This window comes from Coregonus lavaretus (assembly GCF_964263955.1).
Source record: "Coregonus lavaretus genome assembly, chromosome: 9".
NCBI classification, from domain to species: Eukaryota; Metazoa; Chordata; class Actinopteri; order Salmoniformes; family Salmonidae; genus Coregonus; species Coregonus lavaretus.
In genome coordinates, this window is record NC_139996.1 from 36,873,150 (window position 1) to 36,897,607 (window position 24,458).

A 24,458-nucleotide genomic window follows, 5' to 3' on the forward strand; every position below is an offset into this window, starting at 1 on the left:
GTAGGAAACTGAACGGAAACAACTGCCTCTGATGGACTCCCTCCCTTATTATTGAGCGCGCTAATGCGGGCTGTCTGTGGTGTGAAAACTTGGAGCCAGACAACAGAAACAGCCAATGAACGCAATAGTGTGTGATTGGACCTTAAATTACTTATTCATGAAAGAGGCATGTTTAAAAAAAACCCCAGACAGGCCTAGCTTTACTTTTTATGTTCTGATGGCCAGTCCATCTCCCTTCTCACTATAGGGGTCTATTAGACTGTCTATTACACTTTAACAGACACTCCCTCATATAGGTGTATCTAAAGGTTTAGTGAATGATCATAGTGTTTTAACATGTAGGCTAGTGCATGCTATTAGTGAAGAATTTCTCTGACCTTTCAACCCATCTAACAAAGCATTCGATTTTTACATGGTCAACAGGGAAACTACGCTACAACAGTTCTATAGAAATATACAGTACAACGCTTCCTTAGCATTCTAAGGAAGGGTGGACAGATCCACACTGTAGACATAGTACTTAATTGTTACATTAGATTTATTGCAGTTGAGGTTTACTTAGTGTTTAGAAAATTAGAGCAGATCTCACAGGACCATCGAGGGTGAGAGAGGGGGCTTAACGTCATTCTGAAGCAGTAGAGATAGGCGGCTGGGGTCCAGTCCAGTGTGGTGCCAATAGGACAGGTCTCTCCCAGGATCTCTTTTACCCAGAACTGACCTTTACCAGTCCTCTCAGACCCGGTTACATTCAAACAGTCGGACAGACGATGTCACCATGCATCATTAAGTTGGACCACAGACAATCCTAGCACATTCCAAAAAGTATTGTCATAGTGAAATATCTCTTCTATTGAGCTTGCCATAGTTCTGAGAAGGTGTGTCATGGCAAGATGCATTTACAGTTAAAATGTGTTATTTTGGTGTTAAGAGTATATTACATTCATAACTACAACAAGGCAATTAGGGAGCTAAATGTTTAGCCTAAACCAAACTCTTGGCTCCTACAGTAGATAGATCTCCTCTTTGCAATGATCCTTACCTCTTCCTCCCTCACCTATTTCCTCCTCCCTCTGTTTTGCCTCCCCTCTCTGCTTGCCCTCCACTTCTCCCTTATGTCCTCTCTCTCGGTTTCAGCTGTGCATCAGACCAGTGAGTGAAGTCATCACTGGTGTGATGAGACAGACATTGTTGTTCCTAGGCCACATCCTCCTATGAACCTCCGCAGAAAGGGGGGGGGGGCAACACTTAACAAGCACTTCAGCAGGGGGAGGGGGTACTTGCAGGTTGGGGGAATGGTGGGGTGTTTGAGTAGGCTAGTAGTGCAGCACAGGTGCAACAGTCGATCTATTCACTTGTTCTTCCTCTTCAAGGTGGGCGGATGTGGTGATGCATGAGGTTGGGGGTGTGGCTTGGGCGTAGCACTCTCCCACTTGGGAGTGTTGTTGAGGATGTCCAGGCTCTTGCGGCTGGACGAGATGACATCAGCCACAAACTTGGTGCAGTCCGCACAGACATCCCGCAGGCTGCAGCCATGGGCGTACAGGTGGGGGAACTCCTCCTCCACAGACCGGCGGGAGAGAGTACGCAAAGATCTGTGCAGAGGGAGAGAGGTGTTATAACCCTTCAGTGGAGTGCTCTGAGTATATAACATGACCAGGAACAATCTGATCAGGTCACATAGGCCTGGAGATTTTCCCGGTCAGGGCACATGGTTTGGAACAACTCCAGGCCCTACCCATCTATAGTGGCCTAAAGGGGAATATTAAAGACTGACTGTGGAGCAATCAGTTGGGTAATTATTACATAATGGCTGCTTAGAGTTCTGGGTGAAGCGGAGGCGTTACATAACAAATGCTGAGAGATCTAGAGGATGGCCAGTGATTGGATTAAGCATGTGAGATACTATTGGCTGGGGTGAGCAAAGACTTCCTCTGCTGAGGTAATGAGATCCAGTTCAGTGGCCATGAAGTAACTCAAATAGACTGAAATATATACTGTTCAGGCAGACAAGACTCACTTGTAGACCTCACTCTTGTGACCATGGCTCTTTGGGCTGCTGTGAAAGCCCACAGTGTAGACTGGGATGTGGGCCATCTTCTTGGAAGGAATCTTCATCTGTGGCAGAGGGTGAGGGAAAATAGATAGTTCAAATGGGCATGGGTGAGGAGGAGGAGTAGGACATTTAAAGAACTGAGAGAGATCGTATCGGCAGGAGAAAGTGAAGAGGAAATGGCAGACTTGATATGATTAGGAAATATTAGATAACACAGAGCTGCGTGTATGAGGGAGAAACAATGTCACAAAACATCAACCACAAGAGAACACACAACAGAACCTCAAAGTACAATCACAAACTATACTGAACAAAAATATAAACACAACATGTAAAGTGTTGGTCCCATGTTTCATGAGCTGACACAAAATATCCTATAAATGTTCCATACGCACAAAAAGCTTTTTCTCTGAAATGTTGTGCACAAATGTGTTTACATCCCTGTTAGGGAGCATTTATCCTTTGCCAAGAAAATCCATCCACCTGACAGGTGTGGCATATCAAGAAGCTGATTAAACAGCATGATCATTACACAGGTGCACCTTGTGCTCGGGACAATAAAAGGCCACTCTAAAATGTGCAGTTTTGTCACACAACACAATGCCACAGATGTCTCAAGTTTTGAGGGAGTGTGCAATTGGCATGCTGACTGCAGGAATGTCCACCAGAGCTGTTGTCAGATAATTTAATGTTCATTTCTCTACCATAAGCCGTCTCCAACGTCATTTTAGAGAATTCGGCAGTATGTCCAACCGGCCTCACAACCGCAGACCACGTGTAACCATGCCAGCTCAGCACCTCCATATCTAGTTTCTTCACCTGCGGGATCGTCTTAGACCAGCCACCCGGACATCTGATGAAACTGAGGAGTATTTCTGTCTGTAATAAAGCCCTTTTGTGGGGGAAAAATCATTCTGATTGGCTGGGCCTGGCTCCCCAGTGGGTGGTCCTGGCTCCCAAGTGGGTGGGCCTATGCCCTCCCAGGCCCACCAATGGCTGCGCCCCTGCCCAGTCATGTGAAATCCATAGATTAGGGCCTAATGAATTTATTTCATTTGACTGATTTCCTTATATGAACTCTAACTCAGTAAAACCGTTGAAATTGTTGCATGTTGCGTTTATATTTTTGTTCAGTATATATTCAGAACCATGAACTTACAAAACACAGAACTACACAGCAAAGACAAACCACAATCTCACATGACAAATTACAACAGCCCTGACCTCAAACCTACATAGCACAGAACCACAAATCCAAATGGTCTAATGACTGAGGGACAAATTAAAATAATTGACATGATTAAAAGCACAGAATAATATTATGAGCCACCACAGAACATATTTTGGTCGTATAATGATATATACTGTATATTGAATACAAACCACATTAGCAGAAAGCACTGGGAAAACATTACACATTCAAAAAACATGAATTCGCATTTACACTGACAAAGAGGAAGGGGCTGTCGGATACCTTTGCACTGCAGGATCCACAGACAGACCTGAAGGATAGAGAACCACAGGGACAGAGCTAAGAATCCCCTGAATTACACTGCCAACAAAACATATGGCGCTATTCAATCAAACCCACAATGGTATATAAAAAGCAACATCATTCTTGTGCTTCTTGACCAAGTTTAAATTAATTGAATAAGGTGTTATTTCAAAAGGTGCATGTGCTAACATAATACTACATACTGTGTAGTGTTTACTGACCTTTTACAGAGCAGGCAGGTGGATGGCCAGGAAAAGAGGGGGAACTTAATTCTGCAGCAACAACACACCTGGGAGAGACATACATATACTGTAGATAGAACCTCGATCATAAGGCTTTGAGAGAACAATATGAAAGGATGTGACGTAACTGCCTGTACCTTGCCTCTCCTCAGATTGTAATACAGTTCCTTGTTCTGCAGGTACTTCTCCATCTCTGCTTTCACCAGCACACGACGCACATTGATGACCTCATCAACTGTTAAGGCAAGACTCTCTACTGGGTGACTGAATTCCTCCTTCACAGGGATAGAGAGAGGGGTTGAGTAGGTAGAGAGGAGATTGCATAGAATAGTCAGGTCAGGTTGAAGTGAAGCAGAAAACACCCAGGGGAAGCAGTGTGGAGAGCTGATCAAAGACAATGGGCCACTCACCATCCACTGGTGTTTATAGCCACTCCGAGAGCTGGAGCCAGTCTCTGCCCCTTCTGTGGTCTCATCCACTGAGCTGAGAGAGATACGGGCAGGGGAGGGGGGCACCCAGCCTGGCACAGGAAGAGAGGCTTAGAACAGGGAGATGGAGACAGACAGAGGAGAGAGAGGAATAGGAAGAAAGCTTTGACTCTCAGTCCATGTCCTTCTGTTGAGTCAGAGCTCTGAACATCCAAAGCTATAGGCTAAAAATGAGCTGTCAATGAAATAAATTAGTGGTGATATCTAGTGGTTTTATCTGTTTGTTTTTAGTGGAGTATAACCTTTGCAAGGAACACTTGCAAAGGAGATCACAGCAGATTCTTTTTTGACTTTCAAGAGGGGAACTAAATTGGGGCGGAGTAAATTAAAATTAGGCTAGGTATTGGTAGTAAGACTTTGTATGTGATGTAGACTCTAAGACTAAATAAGTGCCAATTCCTTCATTATGCTAAATGTAAAGGAAGCAGGAGCGAGGACTAACCATGATACATGGCTGTAGACTCCTATGGCGTTTAACCACAGCCAAGTCTTAGGGTTAGAGCTAGGACCAGACAACTAGAAAACAACAGCAGGCTAAATGTAGGCTAATGTAAATCAGCTGCTCATCATTACATTTTGGACAAGTCTGTGATGAGAAGGGGTTGACATTCCCCTAGAACAGTAAGCTACACATCACTGAACCCCCATTCGTTTTTGTTCTCTCCTAGCTATGGTCAAAACCACTCAGTCGCCTTGTGATTACAGTGTCCGCCCTGAGATTGGAAGGTTGGGAGTTAAGGAGATAGATTGGGGGTAAGGGCCTCCGTTCTGGCTAAGACTTGTGCAAGGCCTTGTGCAAGGCTACTTTACTTACTTACTAACTAGCTATGGTCAACACATCTCCCTTATCTCACAAATCAAGGGGCGTAAGAAATCAATCAAACCCATTAGCTGTTTTCCTCCTAGCATTATACTGATATAATTCCTATCTGTACAGCTTTATAAGTTGATTATATCCATCATGAAGCCCTTAAAATGAAATTACACCCCAGCAGTAGCTGCGAACCAGGCTTCCCTAACACGGGAGGTGTGACAACAACGTGATTTTGAAGGTATGGAATACGAGACTACACCAGCAGTAATGCCTTTCAACATGAGCAACAAATCATTGTAACCAACTTACGGAATGAATTGACATACATTATATGTGATTACCTCAGACATTCAATAAGATATAGACAATATACCAAACCTTGTTATTTTTATTTTTTAACTCTATAGCATTTGTTTTTATTTAGTATTTTTATTTTTTACAGTTTACACCAATTTTTTTTATTTGCAATTATATGATTTTTTTGTCAGGCTTGCTTTCCAACATAAATAAATATTTGATCTGACAAAATTACCAATATATCTGTTTCATAAACAGTATTACAGTAAGTAGCTTAATGACTGGAGCTACAGTATCAAATGAATACATATTACAGTAAATGCCTCCCTCTGTTGACCAAGACCTGAAACTGTCTGCAGTGAGAGGAGGCTCAGTGAGCATACTGACCTCTGTGCGTGGGGCGCGGCCCAGCCCCTGAGAGCGTGCGTGACCGTGGTCTCTCTCCCCTCCGCATCACAGCCCCTCCCAGATTGGCGGATTCGGACAGTGAGGGGAGCATCTCCCCCCTGAGCTCAGCCAGGTCATGTTCTGAGAAGGAGCGGTCCCGTTTCATGGATGTGGGTAAACTCTCAGCCCGGCAGAGCTCTCCTGAAGACTCCTCATCCTGCAGCAACAACAAGACAGGAGGAGGAGGAAATGGAACATGACTGCTTGTGTGAGAGGCTTTGTTGGTGGATGTTGTTGTAGTTGTTATTTTCTCTCTTTCCTCTCACCTCAAAAATATTCATCTCCTCCATCTCTTGAAGAGTAGGAGCTTTGAGCAGAACACGAGGACGAGATGGGGGTTGGGACCTAAGCTCTGAGACTGACAGGTCAATGCAGGAAGTAGATTTGAAATCACACGGGAAGGTGGGTGCCAGACAGGGCAGGGAGCCAAACGCTGGGGAATGAAACAACACACAAACACTGAACTCTCAAACACATTTAGAATACATGCCATGCTAGGTAGATGCTATGGGTCGTTCTTGAATTGTAGCGTCCCTTGCCTTTGCAACCATGAAAAACACTTTAAAATGACAAATAGTCCAATCAACTTTTATTCGTCACATGCTTCGTAAACAACAGGTGTAGACTAACAGTGAAATGCTTACTTACGGATCCTTCCCAACAATGCAGAGAGAAATCATATAAAAGTAAAACACGTAATAATAAAAGTAATAAATACACAATGAGTAATGATAACTTGGCTATATAGACGGGGTATCAGTCGATGTTCAGGGGTATGAGGTAATTGAGATAGATATGTACATACACTGCATTTGGAAAGTATTCAGACCCCTTCACTTTTTCCACATTTTGTTACGTTACAGCCTTATTCTAAAATTGATTAAATAACAAAAAATCCTCATCAATCTACACACAATACCCCATAATGAAAAAGCAAAAACAGGTTTTTTAGAAATGTTTGCAAATGTATTAAATATAAAAAACAGAAATACCATATTTACATTAGTATTCAGACCCTTTCTATGAGACTCGAAATTGAGCTCAGGAGAATCATGTTTCCATTGATCATCCTTGAGATGTTTCTACAACTTGATTGGAGTCCACCTGTGGTAAATTCAATTGATTAGACATGATTTGGAAAGGCACACACCTGTCTATATAAGGTCCCACAGTTGACAGTGCATGTCAGAGCAAAAACTAAGCCTTGAGGTCAAAGGAATTGTCCGTAGAGCTCCGAGACAGGATTGGGTCGAGGCACAGATCTGGGGAAGGGTACCAAACAATTTCTGCAGCATTGAAGGTCCCCAAGAACACAGTGGCCTCCATCATTCTTAAATGGAAGAAGTTTGGAACCACCAAGACTCTTCCTAGAGCTGGCCGCCTGGCCAAAATGAGCAATCGGGGGAGCTCCAGAGTTCCTCTGTGGAGATGGGAGAACCTTTAAGAAGGACAACCATCTCTGCAGCACTCCACCAATCAGGCCTTTATGGTAGAGTGGCCAGACAGAAGCCACTCCTCAGTAAAAGGCACATGACAGCCCGTTTGGAGTTTGCCAAAAGGCACCTAAAGGACTCTCAGACCATGAGAAACAAGATTCTCGGGTCTGATGAAACCAAGATTGAACTCTTTGGCCTGAAAGCCAAGCGTCACGTCTGGTGGAAACCTGGCACCATCCCTACGGTGTGAAGCATGGTAGTGGCAGCATCATGCTGTGGGGATGTTTTTCAGCGGCAGGGACTGGGAGACTAGTCAGGATAAAGGGAAAGATGAACGGAGCAAAGTACAGAGCGATGCTTGATGAAAACCTGCTCCAGAGCGCTCTGGACCTCAGACTGGGGTGAAGGTTCACCTTCCAACAGGACAACGACCCTAAACACACAGCCAAGACAACGCAGGAGTGGCTTCGGGACAAGTCTCTGAATGTCCTTGAGTGGCCCAGCCAGAGCCCAGACTTGAACCCGATCTAACCTCTCTGGAGAGACCTGAAAATAGCTGTGCAGCGACGCTCCCCATCCAACCTGATAGAGCTTGAGAGGATCTGCAGGTGTGCCAACCTTATAGCGTCATACCCAAGGCTGTAATCACTGCCAAAGGTGCTTCAACAAAGTACTGAGTAAAGGGTCTGAATACTTATGTAAATGTGATATTTCCGTTTTTTCATTTTATTAATATGCAAAAATTTATAAAAACCTGTTTTTGCTTTGTTATTATGTGGCATTGTGTGTAGATTGATGAGAAAAAATAACAATTTAATCAATTTTAGAATAAGGCTGTAACGTAACAAAATGTGGACAAAGTCAAGGGGTCTGAATACTTTCCGAATGCAGTGTATAAATAGGAATAAAGTGACTGGGCAACAGGATAGATAATAAACAGTAGCAGCAACGTATCTGATGAGTAAAACAAATAGTTAGTGCAAAAAGGGTTTAATGCAGATAGTCCGGGTAGCTATTTGGTTAACTACAGTGAAGGCTGCTGAGCGGAGGACAGCTCTTAATAATGGCTAGAAAGGTGCAAATGGAATGGCATCAAACCATGTGTTTGATGTATTTGATACCATCCCACTTATTCCAATCCAGCCATTACCACGAGCCCGCAATTAAGGTGCCACCAGACTCCTGTGGTTGAACTATTTAACTAATTATTTAGCAGTCTTATGGCTTGGGGGTAGAAGCTGTTCAGGGTCCTGTTGATTCCAGACTTGGTGCATCGGTACCACTTGCAGTGCGGTAGCAGAGAAAACAGTCTATGACTTGGGTGGCTAGAGTCTTTGATAATTTTTAGGGTTTTCCTCTGACACCGCCTGGTATAGAGGTCCTGGATGACAGGATATACTGGGCCGTACGCACTACCCTTTGTAGTGCCTTGCAGTCGGATGCCAAGCAGTTGCCATACCAAGCGGTGAAGCAGTCAGTCAAGATGCTCTCAATGGTGCAGCTGTAGAACGTTTTGACGATCTGAGGGCCCATGCAAAATCTTTTCAGAGTCCTGAGGTGGAAGAGGCGTTATCGTGCCCTCTTCATGACTGTGTTGGTGTGTGTGTACCATGAATTATCCTTAGTGATGTGGACACGGAGAAACTTGAAGCTCTCGACCAGCTCCACTTCAGCCACGTCGATGTGAATGGGGGCGTGCTCGGCCCTCCGTTTCCTGTAGTCCACGATCAGCTCCTTTGTCTCACTGACGTTGAGGGAGAGGTTGTTATCCTGGCACCACACTGCCAGGTCTCTGACCTCCTCCCTATAGGCTGTCTCATCGTCGTCGGTGATCAGGCTTACCACGGTCGTGTCGTCAGCAAACTTAATGATGGTGTTGGAGTCGTGCGCGGCCACACAGTCGTGGGTGAATAGGGAGTACAGGAGGGAATTAAGCACGCACCCCTGAGGGACCACCCTGTTGAGGGTCAGCGTGGCAGACGTGTTGTTGCCTACCCTTACCACCTGGGAGCAGCCCGTGCGTCAATTCTAGTAACATAATAAAAAAATCTGCATTAAAATCCGTCAGTTTAAGCTAAAGATATATATATTTTTTGGCATGGGCTGTGTCTCAATCCACCGCATCCACATCTGCGGAGGAAGGTGGCCGAGTTACAGCGGTGTTTGTCAGACCATGAGACATTTTGAAAGTCGGTCTTCTCACGAAAACGTCTGTAGCGTCCGAGCGGTTTTGACCACTCTATGAAAAGGGGAGACTCTCACGAACACGGTGGTGTTCTCCGTTTTGCTCTTCGTCATGCACAAGTGTCATGGGACTCATCTGAAGGTAACCCATACAAACGAATGGAAGTATGTAGGTAGTTTTGTGCCAACAAAAATAAGGAGTTAAATATGTGTCCAAAAAAACAATTCCTGAACTTTCTTATATCTCCTAGATATAGGACTGACACTTCAAAACCTTATTCCTCATGATTTATTTTTTGACTGTCTTTTTTTCCATTTATATATGTTATTCAATGCGTTTCTATAGGCTATATTAGTAAAGGTCAAATTCTAAATAATCCATGGTATGACCATCTTTGTGGCCTCCATTTCAGAATATCCTCATTTAGCTAAAATGTCTAATTGGTTTTACCATTACTGGTGTTACTACTCCTACTGGTGGCACAATGTTATCATAATGGTACAAATGATTTAAAGTCATTAAGCTACCATATTAGTTGATGTAGAATGGGAATATGTACCCAAATACATTTAAATAAAAACAATTATACAAAACTTAATTTCTTCCAAAATGCCATGCCCAAATGCCACCATAATTCAAGAACGACCCATATAGTTCTAAGTGTTAATGCACTGGCTGTGATGCCCATACATCTCTTGGAGCTGGGTGGGTCCACAGGCTTCAGTTTGCGCTCCTGTTTGATTTCAGCGAGGATGCGTTCGTGAAGGGACTGCTGCTCCTGAGGAGGAGGGGGCAGGTTGCGCTCCGACGCCTAGCATGCAACATAACACAACACAACACACAGGCAGACTGAGAACACAGGAGAAACCGACACAGACACACAGGACACAGTCTCAGACTGTGACTCACTGACCAGTCTATGTACTCACTGACCAGTCTATGTACTGGCACAGGCACACAGCAGTCACGTCAACAGAAGGGTGACCACATTTAAAATACCCAAATGCGTGATGATTTCGCGGGACATTCGTGGTACAGTGTAGCTTTTTTTTGTCACCCTCCCGCTCATGGTGTAGTGCTAATTGTTTTAGGTGCCGGAGCGCAATAAAAATGTTAATGACATCATAATTTCTCAAAGTTTGTACAGACAGATGTAGCCTATTGAATATAATTATAGAATATGCATAAAATGCATCCTCCAATTGCAACGTCTGCCTATACCCACACATACTGTCTCATGAACATGTTATATTTCCAATAGGCCTACCCTCAAACACCAAGTTAGGAATACCTCATTTTCAATATAGGCCATCATCACTGTCTCGTGAATGGGAATTCTTCACGTTTTACGGTGAAACGTCCAAATCTGCATTGAATTACTGTTTTGGGAGCAAATTAGAGCAGATGGTGTTAACAAACGTTATAGCCTTCCTGTATTCTGTTTCAATCATGGAAGTCCAGAGAGGATTTTAAAAACTTCCTCATTCAGATATCACAAAAACATTTTCTTGCGATCAGGACATAAACGTTTTTTTGTCGAGATCACAAGATAATTTTCTCGTGATCACGACATTAAAAGTAGTTTTGTTGAGATCACCAGATAAACTCTATAAATAGGAGTGGAGGTATTGATGATAGATTGACAGTATGGCTGAGGCGGCAGAGCCCATGGTGGATCAGCACATCCATTTTTAGTTTGATTAGGGATTAACCCAGGTAGAAATTGCATTATGCCTGTCAGTTACACTGCTACTCCTACTGCTCTCTCCTCGTCTGACCATGTGTTCTCGCATACCCCGAGAGCATCTGGTCAGCGGGGTGGTGGCACAGGAATCCTCATCTCTCCCAAGTGGACATTCTCTCTTTCTCCCCTGACCCATCTGTTTATATCCTCATTTGAATTCCATGCTGTCACAGTCACTAGCCCATTCAAGCTTAACATCCTTATCATTTATCGCCCTCCAGGTTCCCTTGGAGAGTTCATCATTGAGCTTGACGCCTTGATAAGTTCCTTTCCTGAGGATGGCTCACCCCTCACAGTTCTGGGTGACTTTAACCTCCCTACGTCTACATTTGACTCATTTCTCTCTGCCTCCTTCTTTCCACTCCTCTCCTCTTTTGACCTCACCCTCTCACCGTCCCCCCTACTCACAAGGCAGGCAATACGCTTGACCTCATCTTTACTAGATGCTGTTCTTCTACTAATCTCACTGCAACTCCCCTCCAAGTCTCAGACCACTACTTTGTATCCTTTTCTCTCTCGCTTTCCTCCAACACTACTCACTCTGCCCCTACTCAGATGGTAATTCGCTGTCGCAACCTTCGCTCTCTCTCTCCTGCTACTCTCTCCTCTTCCATCCTATCATCTCTTCCCTCTGCTCAATCCTTCTCCCTCCAATCTCCTGATTCTGCCTCCTCAACCCTCCTCTCCTCCCTTTCTGCATCCTTTGACTCTCTATGTCCCCTGTTAATTATTTATGCATAGTCACTTTAACTCTACCCACATGTACATATTACCTCAACTACCTCAACTAGCCGGTGCCCCCGCACATTGACTCTGCAACGGTATCCCCCTGTATATATAGCCTCCCTACTGTCACTTTATTTTACTTCTGCTCTTTTTTTTTCAACACTTTTTTTGTTGTTGTTTTATTTTTACTTTTTTTGTTAAAAATAAATGCACTGTTGGTTAAGGGCTGTAAGTAAGCATTTCACTGTAATGTCTGCACCTGTTGTATTCGGCGCATGTGACCAATAAAATTTGATTTGATTTGATTTGATCCTCCCAGCCGGCTCGGTCCTCCCCTCCTGCTCCGTGGCTTGACGACTCATTGCGAGCTCACAGAACAGGGCTCCGGGCAGCTGAGCGGAAATGGAGGAAAACTAGACTCCCTGCGGACCTGGCATCTTTTCACTCCCTCCTCTCTACATTTTCTTCCTCTTTTTCTGCTGCTAAAGCCACTTTCTACCACTCTAAATTCCAAGCATCTGCCTCTAACCCTAGGAAGCTCTTTGCCACCTTCTCCTCCCTGCTGAACCCCCCCCTCCCCCTCCCTCTCTGTGGATGACTTCGTCAACCATTTTGAAAAGAAGGTTGACGACATCCGATCCTCGTTTGTTAAGTCAAATGACACCGCTGTTCCTGCTCACACTGCCCTACCCTATGCTTTGACTTCTTTCTCCCCTCTCTCTCCAGATGAAATCTTGCGACTTGTGAAGGCCGGCTACCCAACAACCTGCCCGCTTGACCCTATCCCCTCCTCTCTTCTCCAGACCATTTCCGGAGACCTTCTCCCTTACCTCACCTCGCTCATCAACTCATCCTTGACCGCTGGCTATGTCCCTTCCGTCTTCAAGAGAGCGAGAGTTGCACCCCTTCTCAAAAAACCTACACTCGATCCCTCTGATGTCAACAACTACAGACCAGCATCCCTTCTTTATTTTCTCTCCAAAACTATTGAGCGTGCCGTCTTTAGCCAACTCTCTTGCTATCTCTCCCAGAATGACCTTCTTGATCCAAACCAGCCTGGTTTCAAGACTGGTCATTCAACTGAGACTGCTCTTCTCTGTGTCACGGAGGCTCTCCGCACTGCTAAAGCTAACTCTCTCTCCTCTGCACTCGTCCTTCTTGACCTATCTGCTGCCTTTGATACTGTGAACCATCAGATCCTCCTCTCCACCCTCTCCGAGTTGGGCATCTCCGGCGCGGCTCACTCTTGGATTGCGTCCTACCTGACAGGTCGCTCCTACCAGGTGGCGTGGTGAGAATCTGTCTCCGCACCAGGTGCTCTCACCACTGGTGTCCCCCAGGGCTCAGTTCTAGGCCCTCTCCTATTCTCGCTATACACCAAGTCACTTGGCTCTGTCATATCCTCACATGGCCTCTCCTATCATTGCTACGCAGACGACACACAATTAATCTTCCCCTTTCCCCCTTCTGATAACCAGGTGGCGAATCGCATCTCTGCATGTCTGGCAGACATATCAGTGTGGATGACGGATCACCACCTCAAGCTGAACCTCGGCAAGACGGAGCTGCTCTTCCTCCCGGGGAAGGACTGCCCATTCCATGATCTCGCCATCACGGTTGACAACTCCGTTGTGTCCTCCTCCCAGAGTGCAAAGAGCCTTGGCGTGACCCTGGACAACACCCTGTCGTTCTCCGCTAACATCAAGGCGGTGACCCGATCCTGTAGGTTCATGCTCTACAACATTTGCAGAGTACGACCCTGCCTTACACAGGAAGCGGCACAGGTCCTAATCCAGGCACTTGTCATCTCCCGTCTGGATTACTGCAACTCGCTGTTGGCTGGGCTCCCTGCCTGTGCCATTAAACCCCTACAACTCATCCAGAACGCCGCAGCCCGTCTGGTGTTCAACCTTCCCAAGTTCTCTCACGTCACCCCGCTCCTCCGCACACTCCACTGGCTTCCAGTTGAAGCTCACATCTGCTACAAGACCATGGTGCTTGCCTACGGAGCTGTGAGGGGAACGGCACCTCCGTACCTTCAGGCTCTGATCAGTCCCTACACCCAAAACGAGGGCATTGTGTTCATCCACCTCTGGCCTGCTGGCTCCCCTTCCTCTGCGGAAGCACAGTTCCCGCTCAGCCCAGTCAAAACTGTTCGCTGCTCTGGCACCCCAATGGTGGAACAAGCTCCCTCATGACGCCAGGACAGCGGAGTCACTCACCACCTTCCGGAGACACTTGAACCCCCACCTCTTTAAGGAATACCCGGGATAGGATAAAGTAATCCTTCTACCCCCCCTTACCCCACCCCAAAAAATAAAATAAAAATATTATAAAGTGGTTGTCCCACTGGCTATCATAAGGTGAATGCACCAATTTGTAAGTCGTTCTGTATAAGAGTGTCTGCTAAATGACGAAAATGTAAATGTAAATGTAGTTATACAGTGACTTGCGAAATTATTCACCCTCCTTGGCATTTTTCCTATTTTGTTGCCTTACAACCTGGAATTACATTTGATTTTTTTGGGGGGGTTGTATCATTTGATTTACACAACATGCCTACCACTTTGAAGATGCAAAATACTTTTTGGGGTGAAACAAAACTTGAGCGTGCATACAGTGGGGAAAAAAAGTATTTAGTCAGCCACCAATTGTGCAAGTTCTCCCACTTAAAAAGATGAGAGAGGCCTGTAATTTTCATCATAGGTACACGTCAACTATGACAGACAAATTGAGAAGAAAAAAATCCAGAAAATCACATTGTAGGATTTTTAATGAATTTATTTGCAAATTATGGTGGAAAATAAGTATTTGGTCAATAACAAAAGTTTCTCAATACTTTGTTATATACCCTTTGTTGGCAATGACACAGGTCAAACGTTTTCTGTAAGTCTTCACAAGGTTTTCACACACTGTTGCTGGTATTTTGGCCCATTCCTCCATGCAGATCTCCTCTAGAGCAGTGATGTTTTAGGGCTGTCGCTGGGCAACACAGACTTTCAACTCCCTCCAAAGATTTTCTATGGGATTGAGATCTGGAGACTGGCTAGGCCACTCCAGGACCTTGAAATGCTTCTTACGAAGCCACTCCTTTGTTGCCCTGGCGGTGTGTTTGGGATCATTGTCATGCTGAAAGACCCAGCCACGTTTCATCTTCAATGCCCTTGCTGATGGAAGGAGGTTTTCACTCAAAATCTCACGATACATGGCCCCATTCATTCTTTCCTTTACACGGATCAGTCGTCCTGGTCCCTTCGCAGAAAAACAGCCCCAAAGCATGATGTTTCCACCCCCATGCTTCACAGTAGGTATGGTGTTCTTTGGATGCAACTCAGCATTCTTTGTCCTCCAAACACGACGAGTTGAGTTTTTACCAAAAAATTATATTTTGGTTTCATCTGACCATATGACATTCTCCCAATCCTCTTCTGGATCATCCAAATGCACTCTAGCAAACTTCAGACGGGCCTGGACATGTACTGGCTTAAGCAGGGGGACACGTCTGGCACTGCAGGATTTGAGTCCCTGGCGGCGTAGTGTGTTACTGATGGTAGGCTTTGTTACTTTGGTCCCAGCTCTCTGCAGGTCATTCACTAGGTCCCCCCGTGTGGTTCTGGGATTTTTGCTCACCGTTCTTGTGATCATTTTGACCCCACGGGGTGAGATCTTGCGTGGAGCCCCAGATCGAGGGAGATTATCAGTTGTCTTGTATGACTTCCATTTCCTAATAATTGCTCCCACAGTTGATTTCTTCAAACCAAGCTGCGTACCTATTGCAGATTCAGTCTTCCCAGCCTGGTGCAGGTCTACAATTTTGTTTCTGGTGTCCTTTGACAGCTCTTTGGTCTTGGCCATAGTGGAGTTTGGAGTGTGACTGTTTGAGGTTGTGGACAGGTGTCTTTTATACTGATAACAAGTTCAAACAGGTGCCATTAATACAAGTAACGAGTGGAGGACAGAGGAGCCTCTTAAAGAAGAAGTTACAGGTCTGTGAGAGCCAGAAATCTTGCTTGTTTCTAGGTGACCAAATACTTATTTTCCACCATATTTTGCAAATAAATTCATTAAAAATCCTACAATGTGATTTTCTGGATTTTTTTTCACAATTTGTCTGTCATAGTTGACGTGTACCTATGATGAAAATTACAGGCCTCTCTCATCTTTTTAAGTGGGAGAACTTGCACAATTGGTGGCTGACTAAATACTTTTTTTCCCCACTGTAACTATTCACCCCCCCAAAGTCAATACTTTGTAGAGCCACCTTTTGCAGCAATTACTGCTGCAAGTCTCTTGGGGTATGTCTATATTAGCTTGGCACATCTAGCCACTGGGATTTTGGCCCATTCTTCAAGGCAAAACTGCTCCAGCTCCTTCAAGCTGGTGTACAGCAATCTTTAAGTCATACCACAGATTCTCAATTGGATTGAGGTCTGGCCTTTGACTAGGCCATTCCAAGACATTTAAATGTTTCCCCTTAAACCTCTCGAGTGTTGCTTTAGCAGTATGCTTAGTGTCATTGTCCTGCTGGAAGCTGAACCTCCGTCCCAGTCTCAAATCTTTGGAAGACTGAAACAGGTTTCCCTCAAGAATTTCCCTGTATTTAGCGCCATCCATCATTCCTTCAATTCTGACCAGTTTCCCAGTCCCTGCCGATGAAAAACATCCCCACAGCATGGTGCTGCCACCACCATGCTTCACTGTGGGGATGGTGTTCTCGGGGTGATGAGAGGTGTTGGGTTTGCGCCAGACATAGCGTTTTCCTTGATGGCCAAAAAGCTCAATTTTAGTCTCATCTGACCAGAGTAGCTTCTTCCATATGTTTGGGGAGTCTCCCACATGCCTTTTGGTGAACACCAAACGTGTTTGCTTATTTTTTTCTTTAAGCAATGGCTTTTTTCTGGCCACTCTTCCGTAAAGCCCAGCTCTGTGGAGTGTACGGTTTAAAGTGGTCCTATAGACAGATACTCCAATCTCCGCTGTGGAGTTAATCGTTTTAACAGGGAGGTTTTTCTGTCAATAGCAGCAAAAACACAGTTACAAACAACAATTAACAAGTAGTACAGAAAAATATAAATACTAAAACAGGTGAAGTAAATCACATGCTGAGGTTTCTAAATACTCCAACATTTCATGAAGGCTACAGTCTATTTGTCATTTCAGCCATAAATGGTGGGGAAAATGTTGTGGTGTTGAAGGACAGCTCCACCATTCATCCAGTAATAAAAATCATCTCACTGACTAGATACATACTGTAACGTGCAGTTTGTTTGGAATTTGTAATTCCTCAGTTTGCCACTGTTTGCCTTTTATTGCCAGAGCTTTGATAAGAAGGTCCAGGCCTATATACTAGCACACATCTACTTACAACAGATGTGCTCTAATCAAAGGTCTTAGATCTTTGTAGAGTCTTACTGCCTTTGGTCCACTATGACACAGCTGTCAATCTATCATCAATACGTCTACTCCTATTTATAGAGTTTATCTTGTGATCTCGACAAAACAACTGTTGTTATGTCGTGATCATGAGATAAATAAGTCTTGACCTCGACATAATGAGGGAATACTTTTTTTATTCATATGTCCTCTCTGGACTTCCGTAGTCCTCTCCAAGTTTAGCTGAAATTTAGCCCGAAAGGATTTAGAAAAATGTGATTGGTTGACGATAGGCCTATGACATTGCCTAGGTCTCGTCTTGTGCTGCGCATAATATCAGATTTCAACAACGATTGGAGAAGTGTTTAACCTCACCAGTACTACATCCTTATAATATATATATTTTCATAAGCCAACGTGACTGCAAGAGACAGGTTCGAATTTCTGACTGAAATATGGGACAAATCTACCTTTTTTTCTAAAGTAGTGGTGTTTGAATTTGTTGATAAAATGCAGGACATGATTGTTTGGTTGCAGGAAAAAGGGACAAAATGCAGGACTGTCCCGCACAATCTGGGACATGTGGTCACCCTAGTCAACAGAATAAATTGTAATTGAAGGGACACTCACTGGTTTCAGTGGAGGGCGAGACCTGATGAAGTCCAAAATAAGCTCATGGGCATTTCTTTTCACTCGTGTGGGGATGTCACCATCCTCCTTCAGAGAGAAAATAAGCGAGGGCAGGGAGATAAATACAGGAGAAATAACTACTGTCATACATAAATAACTACATTTCCCATGAAAATGGGTTGAATTATAGGTTGTATAATTCTGTGTTCATTCTGTCTAATCCATTGATCAAGAGTCCTCTATCAGTACCAATACCCAGCTCACCATGACTTTCCGCAGCTGGAACTTGCGGGTGCGGATGTCCTGCATGAGCATCTCAAAGGGTGTGAGGCTGAACTCAGTGGGCAGTGGGTCAAACTCATGCTCCTGCACCTTCTTCAGCTTCACCCCCTGTCTCAGCTCCTTCATCAACTGGACCCAGAGACGAGTCTGAAATACACATATACAGTGTCTTCAGAAAGTATTCATACCCCTTTACTTTTTCCACATTCTGTTGTGTTACAGACTGAATTTAAAATGGATTAAATTGAGATTGTGTCACACACAATACCCCATAATGTCAAAGTGGAATTTTGTTTGTAGAAAATGTCAATAAGTATTCAACCCCTTTGTTATGGCAAGCCTAAATAAGTTCAGGAGTCAAAATGTGCTTAACAAATCACATAATAAGTTGCATGGACTCACTCTGTGTGCAATAATAGTGTTTAACATGATTTTTGAATGACTACACAGTCTCTGTACCCCACACATACAATTATCTGTAAGGTCACTCAAACGAGTAGTGAATTTCAAGCACAGATACAACCACAAAGTCCAGAGAGGTTTTTTAATGCCTTGCAAAGAAGGGCACCGATTGGTAGACGTAAATAAAAAAAGTACAAAAAATAACAGACGTTGAATATCCCTTTGAGCATGGTGAAGTTATTAATTAGGTTTTGGATGGTGTATCAATACACCCAGTCACTACAACGATACAGGCGTCCTTCCTAACTCAGTTGCCAGTTAGGAAGGAAACCGCTCAGGGCTTTCACAATTTTTTATTTTTTATTTTTTTATTTAACCTTTATTTAACCAGGTAAGCCAGTTGAGAACAAGTTCTCATTTACAACTGCGACCAGGCCAAGATAAAGCAATGAGGCCAATGGTGACTTTAAAACAGTTACAGAGTTAAATGGCTGTGACAAGAGAAAAGTAAGGATGGATCAACAACATTGTAGTTACTCCACAATACTAACCTAAATCACAGAGTGAAAAGAAAGAAGGCTGTACAGAATAAAATTATTCCAAAACATGCATCCTGTTTGTAACAAGGCACTTAAGTAATACTGCAAATGTGGCAAAGAAATTAACTTTTTGTCCTGAATAGAAAGCGTTATGTTTGGGGCAAATCCAACACATCACTGAGTATCACTTCATATTTTCAAGCATGGTGGTGGCTGCATCATGTTAAGGGTATGCTTGTCATCGGCAAGGACTACATAGTTTTTTTTGGGATAAAAAGAAACTGAAAAATCCTAAAGGAAAACCTGGTTCGGTCTTCATCCCAACAGAAACTGGGAGACAAATTCACCTTTCAGCAATAACCTAAAACACAAGGCCAAATCACTGGGGTTGCTTACCAAGACGACATTGAATGTTCCTGAGTGGCCTAGTTGCAGTTTTGACTTAAATCGGCTTGAAAGTCTATGGCAAGACTTGAAAATGGCTTTCTAGCAATGATCAACAACCAACTTGAAGAATTTAAAAAATAATAATGGGCAAATATTGTACAATCCAGCAGTACAAAACTCTTAAGAGACTTAACCAAAAAGACTCACAGCTGTAATCCCTGCCAAAGGTGTTTCTAACATGTATTGTCTCAGGGGGGTGAATACTTATCTAATCAAGATATACAGTATTACTGTTTGATTTTCATACTTAACAAAAAAAAAATGTTAAGACTTTTTCTTCCACTTTGAATTACAGAGTATTTTATGTAAATCATTGACCAAAAATTACAATTAAATCAATTTTAATCCCACTTTGCAAAACAATACAATTTGGAAAAAGTCAAGGGGTGTGAATACTTTCTAAAGGCAGTGTACACTCACACATAAGCCCTCATGTACCTCACACACCCCATCAACCCAATGAAGGAACATTTCCTCACCTACACACACAGTGACACAGACAAACACACACACACACTCTCTGAATCTCACCCAGTCTGTGCGTTTCAGTGCATCGATCTCAGCCCGATCTTCCTGAGGATCCTCACCTTTGATCTTCTTCAGCATCTACAGAGATATGATAATACACTGGTAATAACACCACTATTCAGTTCAAAATAATTTCAGAGCTTTACATTTACATTTGAGTTATTTCGCAGACGCTCTTATCCAGAGCGACTTACAGTTAGTGAGTGCATACATTTTCATACTAGTCCCCCGTGGGAATCGAACCCACAACCCTGGCGTTGCAAGCGCCATGCTCTACCAACTGAGCTACACGAGACACATGACGGCTCTGTAATCTCTGATATAGAGACAAAATCAGGACCATACCTCCTTGGCATTTCGGATTTTGATCAGGAAGGTTTGTAGCTCAAGAGTCTCAACAAACAAGGCTCGGCACACGGCCTGGTAGTGCTCTGGAGCAAGGGCAGGGTTGGCCAATCTGGAGGCGCACAGTGTCATCACCTGGCTGAATGTACACACTGGTCTTATAGCCCCCTTTTCTCCCTCCTCTTCCTCTTCCTCCTCCTCCTGTCCACTGTAGCCCTCATCTGTTGTTCCGTTGCCACCGCTGCAGTCAGCCCCCAGGCTGTGATCTCCTCCCACCATGCGCTCAATGAGCCGCTCCAACTGAGGACTCAGCTCCCGCTCCTCACTGTCATCTAGTCCCCAGTCCAGGGCCTGGTAGATGGCCACGCCCAGAGACTGAACCAGCTGAGGAAACAGAAACAAGTGATAGAGGAAATAAATAGGACTGAACAGCTGGAGGCCTTGAGGTGGAGGGAAAAGGGACAGCTCCAAATATGGAGACTGGCAGAGCAGACGTGGATTTATAGTTGAGAAAAGAGGGAAAAGACTGACATTCACCTATGACAGTGGGTTGTGTATTACAGGGTAGGAATGAGGGGTTCAGAAACTCACCTGGCGCTCTGCGATTGGTGGGAGGGGAGGTCCATCTGTGTCATCTATGAAGACAAGAAAGTAGGCATGCAGCTGCATTACCTCAGCAACAAAAACTGTTTATGCCTGCTGTCCTCCCTGACATGGTCTGGAGCGCTCCATTTATTTCACACATTGTTGATACAATATATTCTGTATTGATCTGAGAAATATTGGCTTTTTAGATCTGAAAAAGGTTATAACTCCTTAATATAGCTTTGGGTTACTTTGCATTTCATGGGTCTAAATATGAATAGAACATATGATATACAGTAGAAAATACAGACAAAATGCGTCATTTTCCCACCATTGATCCCTTTATGACTCTAAAATGCGAATTTTTTATTTCACAGTCATTACATTCTATATAGCTCATGTGCTGCAGTCACAACTTAGCTAACCCGTGTGTACAGGGGAGTGCAGGGCTCAGATGTCAGTAATGACACCCGGGAGGCCTGAAACTACACGTTCAGCACAGCAGCCCGGCAGAACCGGAGACTAGTGGAGAGGGCTGGGTGAGGGGTCAGTGCTGCTCTTTCTGTCCAGAACAAAGCACTGGGCTAGGCCCAGATTAACAGAGCCTATCTAAATATATCCGTGCCGTGGGCAAAGAGTCTGCCTGACACAAAGTGGTAGTACTGTTCTCTTTCAGGAGGGTGAAGACATTTCTATTCAAGCCCCTCAGAAGCAGAGTAATAGATCCTTTCTGAACCATTAGACAGGTTTCATTATGGCCGGTCAGGGTCACGTAACCAATGACACAGACAGTGTCTCAGAGAGAACATGGAGTCTTTCATCTTGTGCATGTCTGGTGATGATAGTTAGGCTGCATTTAGAGAGGCAGCCCAATTCTGATATTTTTTTCACTAATTTGCCAATCAGATATGCTCTGAAAAAGATCTGATGTGAAAAGATCTGATGTGATTGGTCAAAAGACCAATTTGTGGAAATAATATGAGAATCGGGCTGCCTGTGTCAACGCAGCCTTATTTCTCTTTCAGGCAATGTTTTCAAGATTTCATCTATTTTGGAGCGGTTTTATGTCTGCTGCCCCTGTGATTTCCCCCACTCAAAATATGGACCATGCCATCTGTTGCCATGGAAATATGGGGGACAAGAAATTAACATAAAAAACAGAGGGAGGAACACATTTTATTTATTTATTTATTTTAATACGTGCATCAGAGAGAACTATAGGGAAAAGAGAGGGCACGGGACAGAATATAGAGAGAGTGAGATTACTAGTGACCTCACCAGGTACAATCCAAATACAAAAACATCAACTTCCTGGTGACCTCATTCATACTCAGTATAAAACACACCCTTAGTAGCCTAACCTTAACCCTTTACCAACAATCCCTATAGCCTACTTCATTACTCACTCATTTGCCAGGGTTAAGTAATTGTGATGACCAGACAGATTGTGATGTGTGATGAAAGTCCAGAACATCATAAGTATCCAACTGTACCCATACTGACCAACTGCATCAATAATGCAATACAATTGGGTCATCAGCAAGGACACATGTACTATGCAGTAATATCCTTTGTTGCGCCCATTAAATTGACTGACTAACTTCTGGAAATGGTCCCATAAATGTAGACAACAAAAACGTCCAAGAAACACTCCCAAGACAAGATGACCACAGTGACCCTGACCCTGTAGTGGGCTATCAATAACTGTCTCTGTTATTAATTGTGATTGACATTGTTCATTATATACTTTTGTCATTGTCCAATAATAATAAAAACAAAAAAGTATTTCTATATTTGGGCCTATACAACTCTGTCTCAACAACTGATCTATAGCCTAAACTACTGGATGACCTTTTGTCCAAGGTGTTGTGACATCATTTCTGTGTTTTGTTTACGCTACTTGTATTACCTCTTACAAAGTAGCCCATTTAAAATGAAATAGAAAGTGATTGTGATTTCATATTTTTCTCTAATGTATGTGTTATTTCCATGGTCACCCTTAATGTTGCAACATTTCGTAATTTACTACCCTACTATCTCTTTCCACTCCCAGTTGTATCCTTTATCTTATCATGTCATGGCCCAGTTAGTTTTTCTAGTTTTTCTTTGGGCCCTAGGCCCATAGAGCATGCTGGTATTTTCTTGGCATCCAAAGGGATCCTATAACCAAATCACTTGTGAATGGTAAACAGATTACAAATCTGCACAATACCTCTAAAGTCTAAACCTTCTGTAACAAATCGATACATGGGGGAATTGCACTGTATGAATAATTGCCAATCCAAGCCATCCCTGTGTGGGGAGGGAGTGCAACTGACGCATTTAGTGTGAATTGCCCATTCAAAACAATATACCATGTTGCAATTATAGCCTACAAATAGGGAATCAATAGCCTATCAAATTCATTGAGCAATAGCTGAAAGGCCTATAATAAATAATATTTTAGGCTATAGTTTTAATGAAGGTATTTTGGTGCAGCACAGGGCAGTCAGGAAGTTAGATAAATAAATAAGATGAGCTAACAAAGCTCTCTTACCGTTGTTGCAGGGTTCTTGCTGTGGGGAAACCGTCCCATCCCTGAGTAGGAGTATAGAGGACGGGTCCTTCACCAGGTAAACTACACTGGTCACAGTGGCGGGGTGCGGCACTCTCAGCCCGCTGCAGCATTGATAACAGACCGCCCAAGCCTGCTCCTCGTTTATGGGCTGCTCGTAAGATTTCAGCACTTCTTCAAGAGACAGTTCTCTGGGGTCTCTCAGGTCCCGCGCCTCTGCCCGGTCCGTGGTAGCGGACACCCTTGAATCCCCATCCTTGGCGCTTCTGTTTGTTGATCTGGCCATGGCTGCTGTAGGCTACCGATCCCATTACTCCGCCGGCTCTGAGGCCATTATCTGTTAACGCCGGGTTCGTTCCTTCCCCACAGCACGCCAACTCAACTGCCGCTGCTGAGATTTACCATGACACCAAACGAAAGCGATCTTTGATCTGCATGAATGTCAATCAGTGCAGAAAGGAGAGGAGGCGGGAGGAGGAAACCTTACGCCAGTGGCGCAATCAACCTGGAAGGCGAAAAACGGGCAAACTTGTTGAAAATGTTTGACCACCGGCCAGAAGTGTTAACAAATTATTAAAATATATATTAATCCTTAAAGATTATTGTTATTGAGAGAACAGACCATAACCTCAGGTTTGACAGTCTGGTTCCCAGATTCTCGGCTCCACTGCGGCCCATCCCAGCAGCCCCTGTGCTCCGCCCCTGTCTCACGCAGCCTGAGCATCATCCAACCAGCCACAAAATATTAAACCACAAACATATCAAAGTAGGCTACAGGGCGACCTCAACGCTTTGAGATTGTCAGTCCTCACCTGCGCATTTTTAGACAAACCAACAGAAGCAGTG

General features: G+C 44.0%; 1 protein-coding gene and 1 pseudogene across 2 annotated transcripts in view; both read right to left on the bottom strand.

The window, feature by feature from the left end:
* The window catches only part of LOC311135343 (vacuolar protein sorting-associated protein 4A-like), a 569,660-nt pseudogene that overhangs the window by 37,233 nt on the left and 507,969 nt on the right, over nt 1-24,458 (bottom strand). The window lies entirely within an intron of this gene.
* LOC311134792 (protein spire homolog 2-like) lies at nt 530-23,898 on the bottom strand (the record flags this gene model as incomplete). The annotated part of the gene is made up of 15 exons (XM_084168576.1): nt 530-1,592; nt 2,018-2,115; nt 3,528-3,555; nt 3,770-3,837; nt 3,928-4,065; nt 4,201-4,310; nt 5,777-5,993; nt 6,103-6,269; nt 10,148-10,268; nt 17,931-18,017; nt 18,195-18,359; nt 20,132-20,206; nt 20,474-20,857; nt 21,065-21,108; nt 23,595-23,898. The coding sequence occupies 15 exons, from the start codon at nt 23,896-23,898 to the stop codon at nt 1,349-1,351; spliced, it is 2,250 nt and encodes a 749-aa protein (XP_084024702.1). The 3' UTR covers nt 530-1,348.